Source organism: Protopterus annectens, chromosome 8.part0, assembly GCF_019279795.1.
Source record: "Protopterus annectens isolate FY-2018-M chromosome 8.part0, PAN1.0, whole genome shotgun sequence".
Lineage (NCBI taxonomy): Eukaryota > Metazoa > Chordata > Ceratodontiformes > Protopteridae > Protopterus > Protopterus annectens.
Genome location: NC_056741.1, coordinates 1,230,997,777 through 1,231,018,838, shown reverse-complemented (window position 1 = coordinate 1,231,018,838; position 21,062 = coordinate 1,230,997,777). Strand labels below are relative to the sequence as shown.

The following is a 21,062-nucleotide window of genomic DNA, read 5'->3' as shown; positions in this document are numbered from 1 at the left end:
GTTCAGGTTCTACCTTGACAGGATTAAACGTTTCAGAAACTGACCAACTGCTAGTCAGCTTTGCTACAGGGGCAGAGGGCAAGGCCATTTCAAAACAAACCATTTCCAAATGGCTAGCACACTGCATCCATTTATGCTAGAAGCACCATGGAAAAGCAACCCCACAGGGGATCAGTCACATTCCACTAGGACTACTTCCACCTCTACAACATTTCTCAGGTGTGTCCCTACCAGGGACATTCTGGAAGCTGCAGCCTGGAGTTCTGTACACACCTTCACCAAGCATTACCACTTATCTTTTTTTTTTTTCAAATCCCAGAGCTGGATTTGCTACAGCAGTCTTACAAGGCCTGCTAGCCAGCCCAAACACTTCTTAACTGCCTCCGCACTTCCTCAGCTTTGGGAATCTACCCAGGTGTGGTGACTGCAACCGTGAAACATGGAGAACTTAGTACAGTTGTGTACACTTACCATAAATGTAGATGTTGGGGTGTATTCACTGTTGCAGTCATGGTGTCCCTCCCTCCACTCCTCTGGTTTTCACTCTCCTTTCTGCCTCTCCTCTCTATGGCCATTTTTACTGGCAGTGGCATTTACTTTTTACTGGTGGTGTTCCCCACCATATACTAGCTTCCTATTTGTGAGTTCCTGACATTTGGGGCAAGAAAAACTGATGGAGTGACATTGGCTGACTGTTTTATACCCCCTAATGACCCATTGTCATGGAGAAAGCGACAACATCCGACGCAGAAATCCCAAGACTTTGGTATTTGGGCCGACTGAGGGCTACTTGCAGGCAAATAATCCAAATGTGATGACTGCAACAGTGAAGACACTCTAACATCTACATTTATGGTAAGTGTACACGACTGTACTTAGTGTTTCACTGTTGCAGTCCTCTCTTGTGGGTTATCCCTGCTAGGTAACCCTCAGCCAACCCAAATACCAGAGTAAAGGTTTCACTTCTGCGTCGGTTCTGTGAATGTGGTTGACGTCAGGGCTATAAAGGGTGGCAACCGCCATTACATCAGTCTTTCTTGCTGTGTAGCCCAAAGCATTAACAGTTCTGCGAGTGCGTTGGTCGGCCATTGCCAGAGTGAGGACAACCAGCTAAAGCTAAGTACCATGTTGGGGAACCTCTCTTGCCTTAAACAGATGTCAGAAAAAGTTAACTGTCTCAGTTGTGGAAAGCAGATCTCACACAGACTTCCATTCTCTCTGCGTCACTTGTTTAGGCCTGACCACAACGTTCCAGGTGTGTTTTGTGCCCTGTTTAATGCTCGAATTATAAGAGCGGATATTGTAGCAAGGCATTTTAGTCAGTCTATCACCACGAAATGGCGTAGCTCTCTCAGGCAGTTACTGACTTACCTCGGAAGAAAAAGGACAAAGATAAGGATAGGCCTCTAAAAGTTATGCCCTCTGACTACTCCTGACAAAAGTCATCTTCAAAGCAAGGTAACGGCTGAACTCTGAGTTTCCTTCGCAGTCCCTGACAACAGCCAACGAACCATTGCAGGCCTCTCCCCAAGACCCTTTTGGAGTCCGGTACGCCACCGGATCAGCCTCCTCCTGTTGGGATGTCGCCTTTTCCTCATACGATTGGATACAGAGCCACTTTGCAGACACCGGTGACATTTGTAAGGCTACTGATCCAGCTAGGGCCAAGCCTAAATCTACCCACAAAAAGATCCCTTCACAAGGCCCAAGCCACCGACCTAGTACTAGCCAGCCTGCCCCTCATTCACAGCAACTGCTCAGAATGGCAGAAGACCGGATGATTCTGATCCAGGGGTAGCCAGCTTCCCCCTTCCACACCAGCCAAAAGAAAAAGGGACACCTCTCTAGAGGTCCTCACTGACCGGGATTCAGAAGGTTCTATTCTGGAGGAGTCTGACATGGAAGACCCAGCCATTAGATGCATTTGAGGACTCTGATGCTCCCATTCCGTCTGCTTTTCTCCCTGAGGACCTTTCCTTTGGGGAAACTCTAAATACACTTTTTCAGTGGGAGGCCCAGGACTACCCCCAGTCTAAAAAGAGACTAAGGGAATTTCTTCATTTGCCTCAGCATAAGCCATTGGCTATTCCTCCAATTCTGGCTGTAGTAGAGGATCTGCCCTCTCCCAGATTTTTTCCCTCCAGCACCCAGGACGCCAGATAGATACTACAGGGTGCAAGCCTCTCACAAATATCTATTTGAGCCCTACTGAAGACCCTGAAGTAATTACTCAAGGCCCTAAGGGAGCTATGGCAAGCTCTTCAAAAAACCCCATCCCAGCTGACAAAGCAGAGCTTTAGACAGGATGGGTAAAAAGGTTTACACCTCAGCCAGTTTAGCTGTGAGGGCATTATATTGTCAATTTCATATGCTAAAATTCCAGCGGAATGTGCTCAAACTCGTTACAGAAAATACCTGCCATGCCTGACAGTAACATTACCAGAGAATTAACAGACCTCATACAGTCTAGCTGTTGGATAGTAAAGCACTCCTTGCATTGTGGTTTTGATACCTTAGAAGCCTGTACCAGGGCTGCAGCTTATAGGATCAGTTATCAGGAGGCATGCCTGGTTAAGGAAGCAACCTTAGCCTGATCAGGTAAAATCCAACTGTTAGATCTCTTTCTGGATTGAGAGCAGTTGTTTGGCCCCAAGACCGAGGAGGTCATCAAGAAAATGGAGGACAAAGCCAGGTTCAGCAGAAACTTCCTTACTAAGCATTGGTCCTTTCCCTCTCAGACAAAGCCTACATAAAGGGACGCAGAGGCAAGAACCCCTAGGCCTCAGGCACAGCCAACAAAAAACTAGGGAGTGATCCACTGCCGCTCCAAGGCATGGGAGTTCTAAACCCACTTCATTCACCAAGGACTCACATTGACTCCCTACTATCCTCTCTGCCCCCCAAGTTTCCAGGCAAGCTAGGAGGAAGACTTTCCATCTTCCTAAAAAACTGGCAGGCCTTCACCTTAGAACTGTGGGTCCTGAAAATTATAACCAGAGGGTATAGATTCTATTTCAAAGAAAAACCAAAAAGGTCAGGTTGCCCAAAAGCCCCTGCAAACTAGACAGCAGACGCTATTCGTCAGATCAAAAAAATAACAGGGTGCTGTAGAACCCGTGCCCAAGGAACAGACCAGAAAGGGATTTTACTCTACTATTCCTGATGCCCAAAAAGGAGGGCACATGGCGCCCTGTCCTAGACATCTCCACCCTGAATCTGTCCCTTCTGGTTCCAAAATTCAAAATGTTGACGCTACAAAAATTACTACCCATGCTCCTGCCACAAGCCTGGCTAGTGACTCTTGATCTGTAGGATGGCTACCTGCATATTCCTATCGGGCAATCCTGCAGGAGTTACCTAGGGTTCAGAGCAGGTCCCAGCACTTTCAGTTCTCTGCACTGCCCTTTGTCTTATCTACTGTTCCCAGAGTCTTTACAAAGTGCATTGCTCCAGTCATCGTTTACTGCCGACGGCCATACACATTTACCCCTTTCTCAACTGCCTCATTCAGGCAGGAACCAAGGAAAAGGTCCTACAAGACCTCTCCTTTGTGCAGCCCCTACTGACCTCACTGGAATTCACCATCAACCTACAGAAATCCCAGCTACGACCCACATGGAGGATTACCTTCCTGGGCACTCTACTAGACACATCCACGCAAATGCCTTCCTACCCTCTTGAAGCAGACCTTTCTTCAGTCCTACTTCCAACAGCTGGCACACAAGACCCACATCGCAGCCAGGAAAATCCTGCAGGCTTTGGAATACTTGGCCTCCTGCATCCTGCTGGTACCCCTTGCCAGATTGCATACGAGGAGACTGCATTGCTACCGAAGAAACCTCTGGTGCCAACGCTCCCAGTCTCTGGACCACCATCTCCCACTCATTCCTTGCTTACGGAAGGAGCTCCTCTGGTGGGCCCAGGCTTGCTTCCTGAACAAGGGCCCTCCTTTTGTCCCTGGGCCACAAAAGCGAATCTTGACCACGGCGCCTCAGACATTGCCTGGGGAGCCCACACAGTAACTCTGCCAATCCAGGCATTTTGGGAACAGGAGGATGTTCATCGTGCTATGCTGCTGCAGTCATCACACTTGGGTTATCCTGCCGTCAGGCGGTCCCACAGTCTGCCTGAATTCCAAGGCCTTGGTCCGGCGTCTGTCGTCACTTCTTCCCTGACGTCAGTGCGGCAGGGGTATAAAAGAGGCAGCCGACGCCATTTTCTCCAGTCTTTCTTGCGTGTGGTGCCCGAAGCAGAAGCAAGTTGGCAAGTGCCGGTCTGCCAGCTCCTGAGATTTCCGAACAGAATTTCAGCCGAAGTCTTCTATAAAGCTAAGTACCCCGTTGGGGAAACTTTTCTTGCCTCAGACCAATGTCAGACAGTTAATAATTGTATTTCTTGTGGGTAGCAAATACTTCATAAGGATTTTCATTCATATTGTATTCCTTGCCTAGGCCCAGACCATGACGTTTCTGGTTCTCGGTTTTGCGCTAGGTTCAATAAACGCACTATTAAGCGTCGGGCTGATACCGCCCGACATTATTTTGGCAGAAAATTCAACTACATTGTCGTCGGAACCTCAGACTACCGCTATGTTTAAAAAATGCAAGGACAAAGACTGGCAGCCTAGACCGGATACCGAGGTCTCATTTAGGCCTGCCTCCGGATCTTCGGTACTCAGTGAGGCGCCTACGCAGCCCCTGTCCATCGCAGATTTAGAAAATACGACTACCTCTCAGCCAGAATCTACTGGGCCACTGGAGCCGGTTCCTCCTCCTACTCGCGGACGCCAGCCCTGGCCGCAGTCCGGAGACTATGGACAGGCCTTCGGTTTCTCCGTTAAGTCTTACGCTAAGCTCCCTAAGGTTAATAAACCAGGTCCACCGACTCCCACACAGGCCCCTATTCCTAAAAAACAGATGCTCATAATGGCGGAGGACCTGATTACCCTTATCACAGGTTCCCAGCCCCCTCCTGACAAAAAGCCTAGACTGGAGGAAGATTTACCTCCTCCTGACCAGGAATCCATTTCTTCAGCAGACTCTGAGGAACAGGATTACTCTTTCCCTCTCTATGAAGACTCAGATGCTGAGGAGTCTATTTGTTCCCCCCCCTGAAGATTTCTCTTTTGGGAAACCCTGCACACCATGAGAGAGCATTTCCACTGGGAAGGACAAGATTACTCTGACTCCAAGAAAAGACTCAGTGAGTTTCTTCTTCTACCTCAGCATAGACCCCTAGCCATCCCTCCTGTTTTAGACATTCTGGATGATGTCTACACTGAATCCAGTCTAAATCCAGATTCCTTACCTCCAGCTCCACCTAAACCAGACAGATACTACAGAGTCTTTGACTCGCACGTTTTTATATAAAAGCCCTGCTGCAGACCCAGAAACCATTTCCCTGGGTCCCAAAGGGGTTAAGGCCTCTACTGCTAAGAATCCGCTACCTGCGGAAAGAGATTCCAGGGCATTAGAAAGATGGGGGGGAAAAGTGTATACCTCTGCCACTCTGGCCATGAGGACATTAAAATGCCAATTCCACATGATTAAATACCAGCAGTACTTGCTTACTCGGTTAGAAAATGATCCCTCAAACAGATCAACTAGATTTCAAAGGGATGCAAGATTTGTTGCATGCAGCAGAACAAGTGGGAAAACATACATTGCAGTGTTGTTTTGATTCTTCGGAGGCCTCATGTAGAGCAGCAGTCACAGGGTCTGTAATACGTAGACATGCTTTGCTAAAAGAGCAGACCTTACCAGAAAATGTCAAAGCAAAGTTACTGGATGCTCCATTGCAAAAGGATGGCGTTATTTGTTGTCAAAGCAGAGGAAGTGTTAAAGAAAATGGAAGACAAGGCAAAATTAATGCAAACAGTTAAAGATTTCTTACAGGTACAACCTCCTCGTTTCAGCAGAAACTGGCCATCAAACAACTGGTCCTTTCCTGCTTCAGACAGACCCCAAAGGGGCAGGTGCAGACGCCCTAGGGGCAGAGGCCTGCCACACGGTACCTTCAGGCCTAGACAATGGCAAACAACAAATCAGAGGGGGAGACGACTGATCTCAACCCTTCAGAAAAACTCAAGGACTTTCCTCTTTGCCTGCCAAGCAAAATTGCCCAGGCAGCACCTCTAGGAGGAAAATTGGCTCTTTTCCCAAAAAAATTGGAACATCATAACAAAGGACAAATGGGTTCTGGATATTATTACCCGAGGTTACAGATTTCATTTCCACACTTTACCACGGATGAGAGGCATGCCAAATCTGCCAACAAATCAAGGGGCAGAGGTGCAAAAACAAATTTCAGCTCTCCTGAACATGCAAGCAATTCAAAAGGTACCTGCAAAGGAGCAAGGTCAAGGATTTTACTCAAGACTGTTTCTAGTACCAAGAAAGGACAAAGCCTGGCGACCCATCTTAGACCTGTCAATTCTAAACCTGTACCTGGACATTCCCAAATTCAAAATGCTCACTCTACAGCAGCTTCTTCCCATGCTGGGCAAGAAGTCTTGGCTGGTAACGTTGGACCTCCAAGAGGCATATACCTGCATGTCCCTATCAGACAAGATTGCAGAAGATACCTCAGATTTTTGGCAGTCACAACACACTATCAATTCTCTGCATTGCCCTTTGGCTTATCTACTGCGCCCAGAGTATTCATGAAATGCCTGGCATCAGTAATTGCATACTGCAGACAGCGAGGAATACAAATTTATCCATATCTGGACGACTGCCTGATCCAAGCGGACAGCAAAGACATCCTACTACAGCATCTGGCATTTGTAACAAAGTTGCTAAGTTGCCTAGGGGTACACAGTAAACAAAAAGAAGTCAAAACTAATACCCTCACTAGAAATAATATTCCTGGGTGCCAGCTTAAATACAACGGCCCAGATGGCTTACCTCACGCCAGACAAAAACTGGCTCAGTACTTCAAAAGAATGGCAACTTCTACCCATCTCACTGCAAGAAAATTCCTGCAGGCATTGGGGTACATGGCATCCTGCATTCAACTAATTGCATATGCAAGATTGTATATGAGAAAACTACAATGGTACCTAAAAAGTGTATGGTCCCAACACAGACACAGCCTTGAAGCAAGTATAACTCTTATTCCCTGCCTTCAAAAAGAGTTTCTATGGTGGGCTCAAGCATGCCAAGCAAACAAGGGCCTCCCTTTTGTCTCACCTCCAGCAAACCAAACCTTGACAACAGATTCATCGGACTACGCCTGGGGTGCACGCATGGCAGGACAATGCATACAGGGCAAATGGTCTGCAAAACAAAGGCAACTAGACATCAAAAGGAGATGCTAGCTGTAAAAAATGCACTAACGGCCTTCAAGGACCTCTTGCAACCAGAACAACTTCTAATAAGGACGGCCAACACCACAGTTATGTGGTACATCAACAAACAGGGAGGAACGCACTCCTACCCCACTATGCAGACAGGCAGTGGACTTGTGGAACACAGCATTAACTTACCAAGTACAACTGCAAGCACAATTCCTGCCAGGAAAAGAAAACATTTTGGCAGACAAATTAAGCAGACATTTGACAGACCCTCACGAGTGGAGACTACACCCACAAGTATTCTCAATGATAACTCAAAGGTGGGGGCCACCAGACATAGATCTGTTTGCCTCAACCAACAATTGCCAGCTACAAAAATTTTGCACAAGGACTTACATCCCCTGGCCTGGAAAGTGGATGCCCTATCATTCAGCTGGACAGCATTGTCAGTCTACGCCTTCCCACCTCTGCCTCTACTGACCCAGGTATTACTGAAAGCCAGATCAGAGAGACCACAGATGATCCTCATTGCTCCGGACTGGCCACGTCAGCACTGGTACACACTACTACGAAACTTAACTCTCAGTCCTCCATGGATCTTACCTCAATTCCCTCTGCTGTTAACCCAACAAAACTCTCAGATCCTTCAGTCAACTAAGGACCTTAAATCTAGCTGCATGGAAAATACCTTAAATTATCAAACACTTCTCTCAAAGGATGTCCAGAATGTCATCTTGGAGGCCAGGAGGCCCTGCACCAGAAAAACTTACTCAGACAAATGGAAAAGATTTTGTGTATGGAGCCAGGCCAGAAGCCTAAATCTTGGCATCCCAAATATCCCACACATACTTCAATATCTAACTGAGATGCTACACAAAGGCCTTTCTTTCTCATCCATAAAAATCCATGCTTCAGCCATTTCAGCTCAATATGATACGGTTCCTCCCATTTTCTCTCATCCTTTGCTAAGGCAGTTTCTCAGAGGGGCAAAAAATATAAGACCCCCCCAGAAAACCACCAACTCCAACTTGGGATCTAAATTTTGTTCTGGAAAAAATTAACACATCCTCTTTTCGAACCAGCCTTTTCAGCAGAGCTTCAGTACTTGTCATGGAAGACCGCCCTGCTGCTAGCTATATCACCTCAGCACACAGAGTCTCAGAACTGCAGGCACTTAGGGCAGTGGAACCTTTCCTGATTTTCCATCAGGACAGTGTGTCTTTATGCACCAACCCTTCCTTCCATGCCAAAGGTAGTATCCAGTGTGGCTCTCAGTCAGACCATACACTTTCCCACCTTTTTTCCAAACCCACAGAATAAAGGAAAGACTCCTTCACTCTTTGGACATTCACAGACAGTTACGTTACTATTTGGACAAGACAAGGGCCTTCAGAAAATCTGACCAACTCCTGGTATCCTATGCACCAGGCTCAGAAGGAAAGGCTATTTCAAAACAGACCATCTCCAAATGGATAGCACATTGCATCCGCTTTTGCTACTCACACCACGGGAAAGCAGTGCCTGCTAGTATTAGGTCTCACTCTACCAGGGCTACAGCAACCTCAGCAGCCTTCCTCCAAGGCGTCCCAACAAAGGACATTCTGGAGGCAGCTACCTGGAGTTCAGTGCACACCTTCAAGCATTACCACCTTCCTCTATATACAAAAACCAGAGCTGGGTTTGCCACTGCAGTTCTGCAGGGCATCTTAGCTGCACCTAACCCAGTTTAGCTCCTGCCACACATCCATAGCTTTGAGACTTTACCCAAGTGTGATGACTGCAGCAGCATAGCACGATGAACATAGTACAGTTTTGCACCTACCATAAATGTAGATGTTCGAGTGGCTATGCTGCTGCAGTCCAGGTTACCCTCCCTCCATCCCCTCTACCTAATGAGGCTTTTCTTATACCTCCATGTACTTCAACCTGGGGATGCATGTCTATATGGTGTATTTGCTTACAACTAGTACCATTGTTTTGCTCTAAGGTATGTTTTGCAAGCTTCTTATTTGCCTTCTTAGTATGGGGCACCTGACATCTGGGGCAAGTAAAACTGAAGAAAATGACGTCTGCTGCCTCTTTTATACCCCTGCCGCACTGATGTCAGGGAAGAAGCGACGACAACCGACGCCGGACTAAGGCTTTGGAATTCAGGCCGACTGCGGGACCGCCTGACGGCAGGATAACCCAAGTGTGATGACTGCAGCAGCATAACCACTCTAACATCTACATTTATGGTAGGTACAAAACTGTACTTTCTAGGTCTCCACATCAGTTTGAAAAAGATGCTAGCGGTTCACAGAGCTGTCCTTAACCTTTCAAGAGCATCTGTCACCCAGGGTACTCTTAATCACAGCAGACACTACTGTCATGTGGTACATAATCAAACAGGGGGGCACTCATTCCTATCAACTGTGTCTCCTTGCCATGGAAATCTGGCAGTCAGCCTTGAATCTGGGACTGCATCTCCTAGCGTAGTACCTCCCAGGGAAGCAAAACACCCTGGCAGATCACTTAAGCAGACAGCTGCTGGATCCTCACGAGTGGTAGTTGCACAGGCAGACCTTCTTCCAGATCAGCCGCACCTGGGGGGAACCAGACAGACATTTTCGCAAGCTACCAGAACAGTCAACTGGCCAAATTCTGCTAAAGACAATTTCACCCAGACGTCTAGAGGGTGGACACCCTCTCCTTCCACTGGGGCAGCCTGTTTGTATATGCCTTTTCCCCCACTTCCTCTGATACCCAGGGTACTATTCAAGATCAAAGAGGAAGGACCAAGGGCTATCCTGATTCTGCCAGATTGGCTAAGGCAGAACTGGTACCCCATGCTCCTCCGCATGAGCATGCATACTTCTTTCCTCTGCTCTCCAGCACAGACCTTCTCACGCAACAAGAGCAGCTCCTGCATCCAGGCCTTGCCACACTCAATTCAATGACATGGCTGATTCCTCAGACAGAACACTTCAGCAGTCGCATGTTAGACATTATTAAGGAGGCTCTTAGACCCAGCACCAGGAAATCTTATTTCTCTAAGTGGAAGAGATTCACCTGCTGGTGCTCCAGCAGTGGCACTTCCAGCACTAAAGCTTCTTTACCATTGGTTATGTACTACCTGGCAGGGCTCCTCCATAAGGGTTTGTCTTTTTTCCTGTATCAAGATTCATGCTTTGGCTATCTCATCCTACGTCCAGGCTGCTCTCAACACCTCTTGAAGCAGTTCCTCAGAGGTGTGGCTTGCATCAGACCACCTAGAAGGCCACCTGCAACCAGCTTGGGATCTAAACGTTCTGGAAAAGCTGACTCTTTCTCCTTTCGAGCCAGCTTCCTCAGCATATCTCAAATTTCTCTCTTGTAAAACTGCCCTTCTAGTCATTAGTTGTGTTAGGAGGGTATCCGAGCTCCAGACTCTTATGGCCACTGAGCCATTCATTGTCTTCTATGCAGACAAGGTCTTTCTAAGAAACAACCCCTCCTTTTCTAAGGTAGTCTCTGATGTAACCCTCAACCAGGCCATGCACCTACCTACTTAACCAACAAATAGTGGGATGAGAATTCTGCATACCCTCTATGTGCACAGACAACAGGATCAAATCAATCAGGAAAACTCAGCCAGTCCTGGTTTAGTTCGCCCTTGGGGCAGAGGGGGGAAACCCATTACTAAGCAGACCATTTCCCAGTGGATCTCTTATTGGATACATTTCTGCTGTACCTTCTATGGAAAGGGTCCTCCCCAAAACAGTCTGATCATATTCCATAAGAGCAGCCTCCATCTCCACAGCCTTTGAGGGGGGAGGGGTTCCTACCAAGGGAATTCTGGAAACTGCTACTTGGACATCTATCCACACGTTCACCAAGCACTACCAGCTGGCTACATTCTCCCAAACCAGGGCAGGATTTGCATCTGCAGCCCCGCAGGGCACACTAGCTTCCTCATAATTTGTACAGCTTTCCTACACCCACTTTCTCAGTTTTGAGATTCTTCCCCCAAGTGATGACTGCAACAGTGAAACACGAAGAAAATAGTACAGCTGTGTACACTTAACATAAATGTAGATGTTAGAGTGTATTCACTGTTGCCCTCCTGTTTTCCTTTCACGTACCCCCTTTCTTGCCTAATGTATGTATCTTATCTTGGGCTGCAGCCCTTTGGGGGCGAGAAAAACTGATGTAATGGTGCTGGCTGTCTTCCTTTATAGCACTGATGACTGTCAGCCACCCTCACAGAACAGCTGATGCAGGAAGAAAGTCTTTATTGTGGTATTCTGGTCGGCCAAGGGCTACCCAGACGGGATAACCCTCAAGTGATGACTGTAACAAGTGAATACACTCTAACATCTACATTCATAGTAAGTGTACACAACTGTACTTGCCCTATCTTGGTGATCTGCTTATTTAAGCTCCTTCCTTCAACACTGCTGCAGGTTCTCAAGTTTACTACTTCCCCTTGAGTCTGGGGTTGACCTGACCATAAACTTCAAGAAATCATTTCTTACTCTTTCCCAGGATCATATTTCCCTCCACTATAGGCTTCAGACTGTTCCCATGCTGATGTTTCTGCTTTTTTCCAAGGCTCTCTTCTGATTGCTTTTTTTCCAATCCCTTCTTCCTGTGGTGCGTCTCTGCCAGGGAATTTTCCAGGATATTCTGGTTCATGACTTCCACCATTTGTATGTTGCCTCTCACCAGGGTACTTATGAGAGCTTCAGTGATACCTCAAGTCAGTGTGGCTTAAATATTGCCACCCACTGGACTTCCCTGTACCTTTTCTTCCTTGTCTCATGCTTGAGTTTAAACTGTGAATTCATCAACTTTCACTCAACCCAGAGCTTTCTTTTCAAGCTCCAGTGCCACCTCAGGAGCTCTTTACATACAACTCAGACAGGGAGTGGGGGTGCCTCTTATGGCCCCTGCAAGGTTCAGGGTCTCTGGCCTTCTCATCTGAGGTCAGAACACAGTGTAAAGTAGGAGAGGGCTTTGCTTTTGGCTCTTCAGGTTTTCTACTACCTCTTTTATCCTGGACCCCTCAAAACATTCACAGAAAATGCTACAGTTATGTGATAGGTCAACAAGGAAGGGTGCAGAAGTTCCTGTCTTTGCCAACAGGCTTTTCTGGTCTGGGATTTAGCTATCCAGTATCAAGCGACTCTTCAGGCAGTTTGCATTCCCTCGGAGCACAATCTAGTGGCATCTCCTTGAGCAAGTCCAGCATGCAGCCTCCTTTGGATGCTTCATAAAGATGTATTCATGGACATTACCCATCAGTGGTATTCTTCAGGTAGATCTTTTTGCCTCCAGGCAGATTGTGGTGTTCTGTTCCAGATTCCTATGTCTTCTGGCTTGGAAAGTGGATGCTGTCTCTCTTCCTTGGAAGGGAGTGTTTCTTTACAACTTCTCTTCCTCTGTTACTATGAGTCTAGCACAAAATCAGGTAGGGCTATCCCATTGTTTTGCTATTGACTCCCTTTTGTCTCTCAGCATTGGTTCCTCCTTCCTCACTTTAACCAAGGGCAGTCAGCATAAGTTACCTTACTGGTCGTACTATTTTGTACAAAACAAAGGGATCTCTTATCCATTTTCACTTGTCCACTCTTCAACTGATGCAGTGGATGACATGGTTTTGGTTCCTTTCAGGCACCTATTTTCTGAGGATGTGTTTCAGGTTCTGCAGGAGGGCAGGAAATTATATGTCCAAATGGAAGCAATTTTATGTCTAGCGCATCTCCCGCCATCAAGATCCCTGATATGTGGAAGCTCCTTTGGTTATCTTTGGTTATCTGTGTGATCTGCTCCATTCTGGGTTGTGGCATATTTAAAGACCACCTGTCAACAATTTCTGCTGGTCTGCCTTTTGACTCCTGTGACTTCTCGATTTGAGGTCATACTTTCTTAATGGCATCCTTCATATCAGACCTCCCAGGAAGTCTATTCTGTTCTGAGACTTCAATTTTGCACTTGAAAATTTGTTTCGGGGTCCTTTTGAACCTGCTACTTCAGCTTCCTTGCAAGATTATACTTGGAAAACTGTTCTATTGGCTCTTATGTCAGCCAAGAGGATGACTGAACTTTAGGCTCTCATGATTATTTTTTACTTCCTTAGTTTTCCAGAGACAGGAAGTCTTTGTATTAATTCTCCTTTTATGCCTGAGGTCAATGAGCAGTCCCTTAATCAGTTTATTCATCTTTCCCATTTTTTTTTCCTCCTCTTCTGCAGTCTGCTAGTGAGATTTGTATAGACAGCTTAGATATTACTTGAATAAAACTAAAGTTATTTATACATATGAGCAGCTTTTTGCTTGTTTCCATTCCAGAACTTTGAGTTAGGCTGTTTCCAAGCCAAATGTCTCTGCCTGGATTTCTGTGGGCGTTTTTCTTTTTTCGTTTTCATGGAAAATGTCTTTCATCATTGGTAAAAGTGCATTTTACTAGGGCAGTTGCCTCCTCTAGTGCTTTTTTTTTTTTCAAGTACTTGGGTACCAATTCCCCCCTTTAGGCTGCTACTTAGTCTTGTGTACATACTTTCTCCAAGCATTACAGGTTGTATGTTACTGTCAGGTCTGTCCTGCATGGATTTTTAGATGGCTCTTCTGTGCCTTCCACCTTCTAGTCTTTTTCTTGAGGAGTTGTGCTCTCCCTTAGGTAATGAATACTATAGTAGTGATACGAATGAACATAGTACAGTTGTGTGAAATTCTGCCGTAACAGTAGATGTCCTGTTCAGTGTTTCAGTATTCCCTCCCTCCTACCCTCTGTTTTCTACTCTATTCCTGTAGTTTTCTTTTTAGAGGGGTTCTTCATCTTCCTTTTTCTTGATGCACATGTTCACCTTGTCACTAAGGGCATTCTTTTCCTCCTGGGGCTTTTCCATTTCTGAATGTGTGCGTCCATACATCAACTTTTTGTCCTACACCTTGCACAGGAAGCATATGTGTGATGTATGATGCCTATAAGTACTAAAGGCTTTGGTACACTGGCCAGATGTTTGGCTATTCTTGGCAGGAGATCCCTTAGGTAAAGAATACTGTAATAATAAAGTGAAGGATATCTAATGTAATAGGATTCTCACAACTGTTAATTCTTATAGTTGTACTACCTTTGTATGCGTCTCTCCTTCAACAACCCACCCACCAATCCCCCTCCTCATTTGTATGCAATTTTTTTGTGTTATGTTTATGCAAAGGTGGCTGTTCATGACCGTCTCTTGGGTGTCATGAAGGTCTTTACTTCCTCTTTCACAGGCTTGCACTGTAAGTTTGCTAAGTTGTTTGCCAAAACCTTCATTTTTTTTAAATTTCCTTTTATTACCTGGCAAACTGTATCTGAGGTAGATTGTTCTTTACACAGGGCATATGGGTAAGGGGGTGGGAGCTTGAGCACTGGATCCAAAGCTTAAAACTGGTTGAAGGCAGGTCAGAAACCCATATATTGAGGAAGGATGGAAAGAGGCAGCACAAGTCTGTTAGGGAGAGTACAAAAGTTTTCACTTTTAGATCACAAAAAAAAGCAAATTTATCAAACCTTCATGTTTGCCTTGAGGATTTTAAGCAGCAAATCTTTAAAGATTCCAAAGGTACTTGGCATAGGAAACCTAAAGGGCTAAAATGGTTGCCAGAAGAAAATTTTCTGGTATCAGCCTTGTTTCTATATCCAGTCTCTTCATGCAGCTCCTAATGTGGCAGATTGGGTATTAATTGCAACTGGGGCTAGGGATCACACTTGCATGCCATTCCTGACTCCATGTTACTGAATTCATGGAGAATAACAAAGACCAGCTCAAACTCTCCATTTGATTGTAACCTCCTGTTTAGCTAGGCAGTGAAATCTGAGCTTCAGAAACAAGAAGGTAAGTGCCTTGCTGCTGTTGTGATCAAGTTCCAACCACTTCAGCTTAGCTTTTCTAAAATGCAACATAACCAGAGCCACTCTGGTCGCTCCAGCACTGATTTCTGTAATTTGTGACCAGGCCTGTGACTGGCTTTGGATTGTGTCTTGTTGGTCCTCTGCCAGTCCTACCAGATGAAAAACTCAGCTACGTGACAGACTGCTAACACCAGCCAGACATTAGTACCAGAAAAGCATCTTGCTGTTAACTATGGGGAGAGCACCGTCCCCTTGGTTAAAATAAAGAAACCATTCCAAGCTTGTAAGAAACCCAAGGACTTCTTTGCCTCAGACATCCTCATTTGTTGCTTGACATGCTAATATCCAGATTTGGCATAGGCTTCTGCATCCAATGTCTAGGGTGTTTCTAGAATGTCATTGTCCATCCCACGCTGTTGCTTTATGTTTTTGGTTAACCTGGCTTATGGCTTCTTTCAGATTTTTTTTTTTTTTTTTTTTTTTTATACAAAGCATGCGCCTGAATCCAGGCAACCCTGTCAGATTCACTGCTACATTAATCTGTGCATTTGGGGATATTTTCAGTGGCGAACGTACAAAGCCTCAGCCTTGAGGTGTCTTTGAATCTCCTGGGGCAGGGCCTTCCTAAGCTAGTGGCATTTCTTTTAGTTTAAGTAGTTAGATTTTTTTATGCTTCATTTCTGAAGCCAGGCTCACAATTCCCTGCCTTCAAGAAGCCCAGTTAGTTCTGTAACATGTTTTTGTACGAGTCATTTTGCAGACAGAGATATGGTGTGAGGGTGCTGGACTGGCTCTTGGTCATAACACTCGTCCAAGCAATTGGGAAAATAGTTTTCTGAATAGATTTGGGGGAGAATAAAGGGTGTGTGCCTCAACAACCCTGGCATTGAGCTGCAAGACCACTTTAATGTCAGTGAACAAGCTGTCAAGCAGGTTGGAATTTTTTTCTTTTGGGGGGGGAGGGTGCAGGAGAAGCAGGAAGGTCTGATGTCCTTCTCATTCTCCCTTAACTTATGGGTTAGGATTTGACTCTGACGCATTCCACAAACTTAAGGAGCATGGTGTCAAGCTCCTCTCACAATGCCTCAGTCTACAATACCCCAGATGTCATTTCTCTCCATCTCACACTGATATGGATCCTCTGTCAGGAGCATGTTTCAAAATATTACCAAGCTTTTCGAGTAGCTATTTTTCAGAAAACACTTATTCTATTTTTTTGCAGCTGCCCTCCATCTCCTTTTTTCAAGTTTCTCTATTTTTTTTACATGTTTTACTCTCTGCTAGGTCTTTTATCGCTCCTATTTTTTTGGTAATTTCCTTGTGTCCAATTGTTGCCAGTCATAGCTTTCTAATATATTTCCTTTCTTACCTTAGCTTGTAGATGTTCGTGTTACACTGCTGCAGTCATCACACTTGGGTTATCTGCCGTCAGACGGTCCCGCAGTCTGCCCGAGTTCCAAAGTCTTGGTCTGGCGTCAGTTGCTGTTGCTTCTTCCCTGATGTCAGTGCGACAGGGGTTTAAAAGAGGCAACTGACGCCATTTTCTCCAATCTTTCTTGCCGCGTGGTGCCCGAAGCAGAAGCAGTTCGCAAGTGCCGGTCGGCCGACTCCTGAGATTTTCACATCTAATTTCAGACCGAAGTCTTTAATAAAGCTAAGTACCCAGTTGGGGAACCTTTTCTTGCCTCAGTCCGATGTCAGAAAAAGTTAATTGCATTTCTTGTGGGAAGCAAATACCTCATAAGGATTTTCATTCCTATTGTATCCCTTGCCTAGGCCCAGACCACGATGTCACAGGTTGTCAATTTTGTGCTAGGCTTAACAAACTATTAAACGTCTATTTGATTTTGCCCGACATTATTTTGGTAGAAAATATCATGCAGTCGGAGCAGCAGACTACCGAGATGCGTAAAAAGCGCAAAGATAAGGATATGCAGCCGAGACCCAAACCAGACACGAGGCCTCTGCTAGGCCAGTCGCCGGTTCTCCGGTTTTCAGTGAGGCGCCTACGCAGCCCCTGATGACCGCTGATTTAGAAGCCCAGCCTGCATCCGACTCCCAAGCGGAGATTGCAGGGCCTCCAGAGCCTTTATCTTTAGGCCCTTCCGGCTCAATGGCTGATGGGGATTCCGGTGCAGTTGAAAGGCAGTCATTTGCTGAAGGTGTCTTCAGACCGACTACACTTACTATTAAAACCTTTACAAAACAGAAAACTCCATTAAAAGTAAGGAAGCCTGTACAGCAGTCTCCAGTGCAAGGCCCCATGCCTAAGAAACAGATGCTTAAGATGGCCGAAGACTTAATTACCCTAATCAGGGGTTCCCATCCCCCACCTGACAAAAGGCCAAGTCAGGAGGAGGACTATGCTTCCTCTGACCAGGTTTCCATTACCTCAAATTCTTCTGAGGAACAGGAGTACTCTTTTCCCCCTTATGAAGACTCTGATGCTGAAGAGTCGATTCCTTCAGCATCTCCCCCAGAAGACTACTGTTTTGGGAGACTTTACATACCATGAGGGAACATTTCCACTGGGAAGGCCAGGATTACTCTGATTCTAAGAAAAGGCTCGGAGTTCGTCTTACTACCCCAGCACAGGCCCCTTGCTATTCCACCTGTTAGACATTGTGGATGATGTTTATTCAGAATCTAGCCTTAACCCAGATTCATTACCTCCTGCACCAGCCAAACCAGACAGATACTACAGAGTCCCTGACTCCCATAAATTCCTATATAAAAGCCCTGTTGCTGACCCAGAAACCATTTCCCAGGGTCCCAAAGGGGTTAAGGCCTCTTTTGCTAAAAATCCTGAACAGTCTGAAAGGGATTCTAGAGCACTAGACAGATGGGGAAAGAAAGGATATACCTCAGCTACTCTAGCTACGAGGGTCTTAAATTGCCAGTTTCACATGCTGAAATAATAATTGATGTCTCAATTAAAACAAAAAATGAGCACACATACAGAGCAGCCTGATTACAAGGAAATGCAAGATTTGTTGCATGCAGCAGAACAAGTGGGAAAACATACTCTGCAATGTGGATTTAAAATAAAAACCCCCAAAAAAAATTTAAGGGGGGGGAACCCAGGCCCCCAGCCGGGAAAAACCCAAACCCCCCCGGGGACCCCAACCCGGGAAGGCCCTCGGGGGCTAGGGGCCGGGCCCCCCCCGCCCGGGGTTCCTCCCGGGGTTTTTTCAATTTTTTGGGGGGGGGGGGGGGGGGGGGGGGGGGGGGGGGGCCTCGCCCCCCCCCCCCCCCCCCCCCCCCCCCCCTTTCCCCCGGCGGGGGCCCCTTTGTTTTACCCCTGAAGCCCCCCCAGCCGATCCCCCCCCCGGGGAGTTGACCCCAAAAACCTTTTTTTGGGCCCTTTGGTTGGGCTAAAACCCGGGAAACCATTCCCCCCAAGGGTCCCAAAGGGTTAACTTCTTTTAAAAACCCTTTCAAAACCAAAACTAAAAATTAAAAAAAAGTTACCCAGTCTCAGTTGAACCCCTTTAAAAAACCAGTTTAAAGGGCTGAAATTAAAATTTTAAATGGGTTCCCCCTTTCCCCCCAAAAAGGGGCCAAACGGGAAACAGCCCTTGAATTTAAAAAATTTCGGGATTTTTCTGGGGAAGGGGGTTTTTTAAAAACTCTGAATGTGGATTTTGTTTCCCCCAGGAAGTTTCCTTTTTGGGGGAAAAACTTTTCCCAGGGGCTTTTCCCTAAGGCCCAGGTTTTTGGGTTTAAAAGAAAAACCCTCCGGATTCCTTTTAAAGCAAAATTGGGTTTTCCACCTTTAAACAGGGGATGTTTTTTTGGTTAAACCCCCCAGAATTTTAAAGAAAAGGGGGATAAAAAAACCCCTTGAACCAAATTTTTAAAAAAGGTTTTCCCCCCCCGCCTTTCCCCGGGGCCCAAAATTGGCCCCAACAAAAACCGGGTCCCTTTGGGGGTTCTAAGATAACAGAGGGGAAAAAATCCCGGGGCAATCACAAGGGGGCCTTAAAGCCACAAAATCCCCAAAACCCCCAAAAAAAGGGGGGGTCTAAAATTAAAACAAAAAATGACACCCTCAGACGCCAAAAGGAAATAAAATTTTTGGCAGCTCCTTGGGAAAAAATTTTGAAATTTTGGAGAAAATTGGAACTTCTTCAAAAAGCAAAGGGCCCTTCTTTTCCCAAAGGGTTAAAAGAAAAAAACTTTCCCCACTTTAAAGGGAAAAGGAAATGAAAACCTTTCCACCAAATTTTTTTTGGGGAAAAGGAAAAAAAATTTTAAAGAAATGGAATGGGGCCCAAAATCCAAACCGGGACGGCAAGGTTTTTTACCCCAAACCCTCTTTCAGCCCAGAAAGGAAAAACCAAAAACTGGCCTTTTCCCAATTCTAAACCCACAAGGGAAAATCCCAAACCCCAAGGGGCAACACCAAAAGGGGTTTCCCCAGGGGGCAAGGGGTTGGCCAAACCCCAAAAGGAGGAAAGCAGGTCCCTATCAGAAAAACAAAGATTCCCCTCCCCCAAGAAAATTAAACTCTTAAAACCCCTTTTAAAAACTCCCCTTTTTGGCTTAATCTACAAAAAAAAAGGGCCCTTAAAAATTTTGCCTGGAAAAACCTTTTAATTTCCAAAAAAAAACCTCCCAAAACAAAGAGGAAACAAATTCCAACCTGGACAAAAGGCCATTAAAAGGCCAAAAGCAAGGAAAAATTTTTTAAAGATTTTTCTTTGAAAAAAACCAACCCTTCTGGCCTTTAAAATTTTTAAACAAAAGGAAGCCCCAAAATTAAGTCCCCTCACAAGCAAATTTTCCCCTGGGGCCCGGGGTTTTTAATAAAATGCCCCAATTTGGGCAAAAATCTCACCCCCCGGGGAAAAAACCCGGCCCCAATAATTAAATATTTCAAAAAGAGGAACAAAAACCCAAACCCTCCCTCCCAAAGAAAAAGAAAGGCCTTTTCTTTGGCTTTGAAAAACCTACTAATTCCATTTCAAAAACGGGAAAAAATATGAAAAATTACCGGGGTCCGAAAAAACCCCCCGATGGACTAAACGCCAAAAAGCGGAAACAATAATCCCAAAATTTTCCCCCCCCTTCAAAAAATTTCTAGGTTGGGACAGGCATTTCCCCTAACAATACCTTTAAAACCTTGGGGAAAAAAAGGCCAGGCCAAACTTGAAAAAAATTTTTCCCTTCCGGTTTTTAGGGTGGGGGAGCACAAAAATGGAAAAGGAAACAGGATTCAGGGCAAATGGTCTGTAGATCAACTGCATCTCCACATCAATCAAAAAGAGATGCTAGCTGTACAAAATGCCCCAACAGCTTTCAAGGACCTCCTACATCCAGGACAACTAATAAAGACGGACAACACCACAGTGATGTGGTACATAAGCAAACAAGGGGGCACACTTTCCTACCCCTTATGCAGGCAAGCAGTGAACTTGTGGAACACAGTTCTGACCTCAACTACAAGCACAATTCCTGCCAGGAAAGAATAATACATTGGCAGACAAACTAAGCAGAAATATCATGGATCCTCACTTTTAGTGGAAATTCAGCCTCCACAAGTATTCACAATGATAACTCAAAATGGGGAGCCTCAGTCATAGATCGGTTTGCCTCTCTCCCCAAAACTACCAATCTGGCGTAAAGCAAGGTACAAGGACATATCACAATAATTAGTTTGGAAAGTGGACACCTCTCATTCAGTTGGAAAACACTAACAGTGTATGCCTTTTCTTCCACTGGGCTCTTTCTGGCAAAGTTGTGCTGCTAAAAGCCAGATTAGAGAGGCCACAAATGATACCATTGCCCCAGACTGGCCACGCCCAACACTGGTATCCAACATTAAGGAACATGGCCTGCTGCCCACCGTGGATTTTACCTCAATATTCCTCACCTGCTGACTCAGCAAAACAATCCTATTCTACAC

The 21,062-nt window shown here is 45.8% G+C and overlaps 1 protein-coding gene across 1 annotated transcript in view; it reads left to right on the top strand.

The window, feature by feature from the left end:
- Positions 1-21,062, top strand: part of UBA1 (ubiquitin like modifier activating enzyme 1) — a 2,903,587-nt gene that overhangs the window by 1,153,243 nt on the left and 1,729,282 nt on the right. Inside the window, exons 12-13 of the mRNA XM_044080725.1 lie at positions 12,263-12,289; positions 13,444-13,466. Of these exons, the coding sequence (XP_043936660.1) occupies positions 12,263-12,289; positions 13,444-13,466 (50 nt within the window). The remainder of the gene's footprint in view (positions 1-12,262; positions 12,290-13,443; positions 13,467-21,062) is intronic.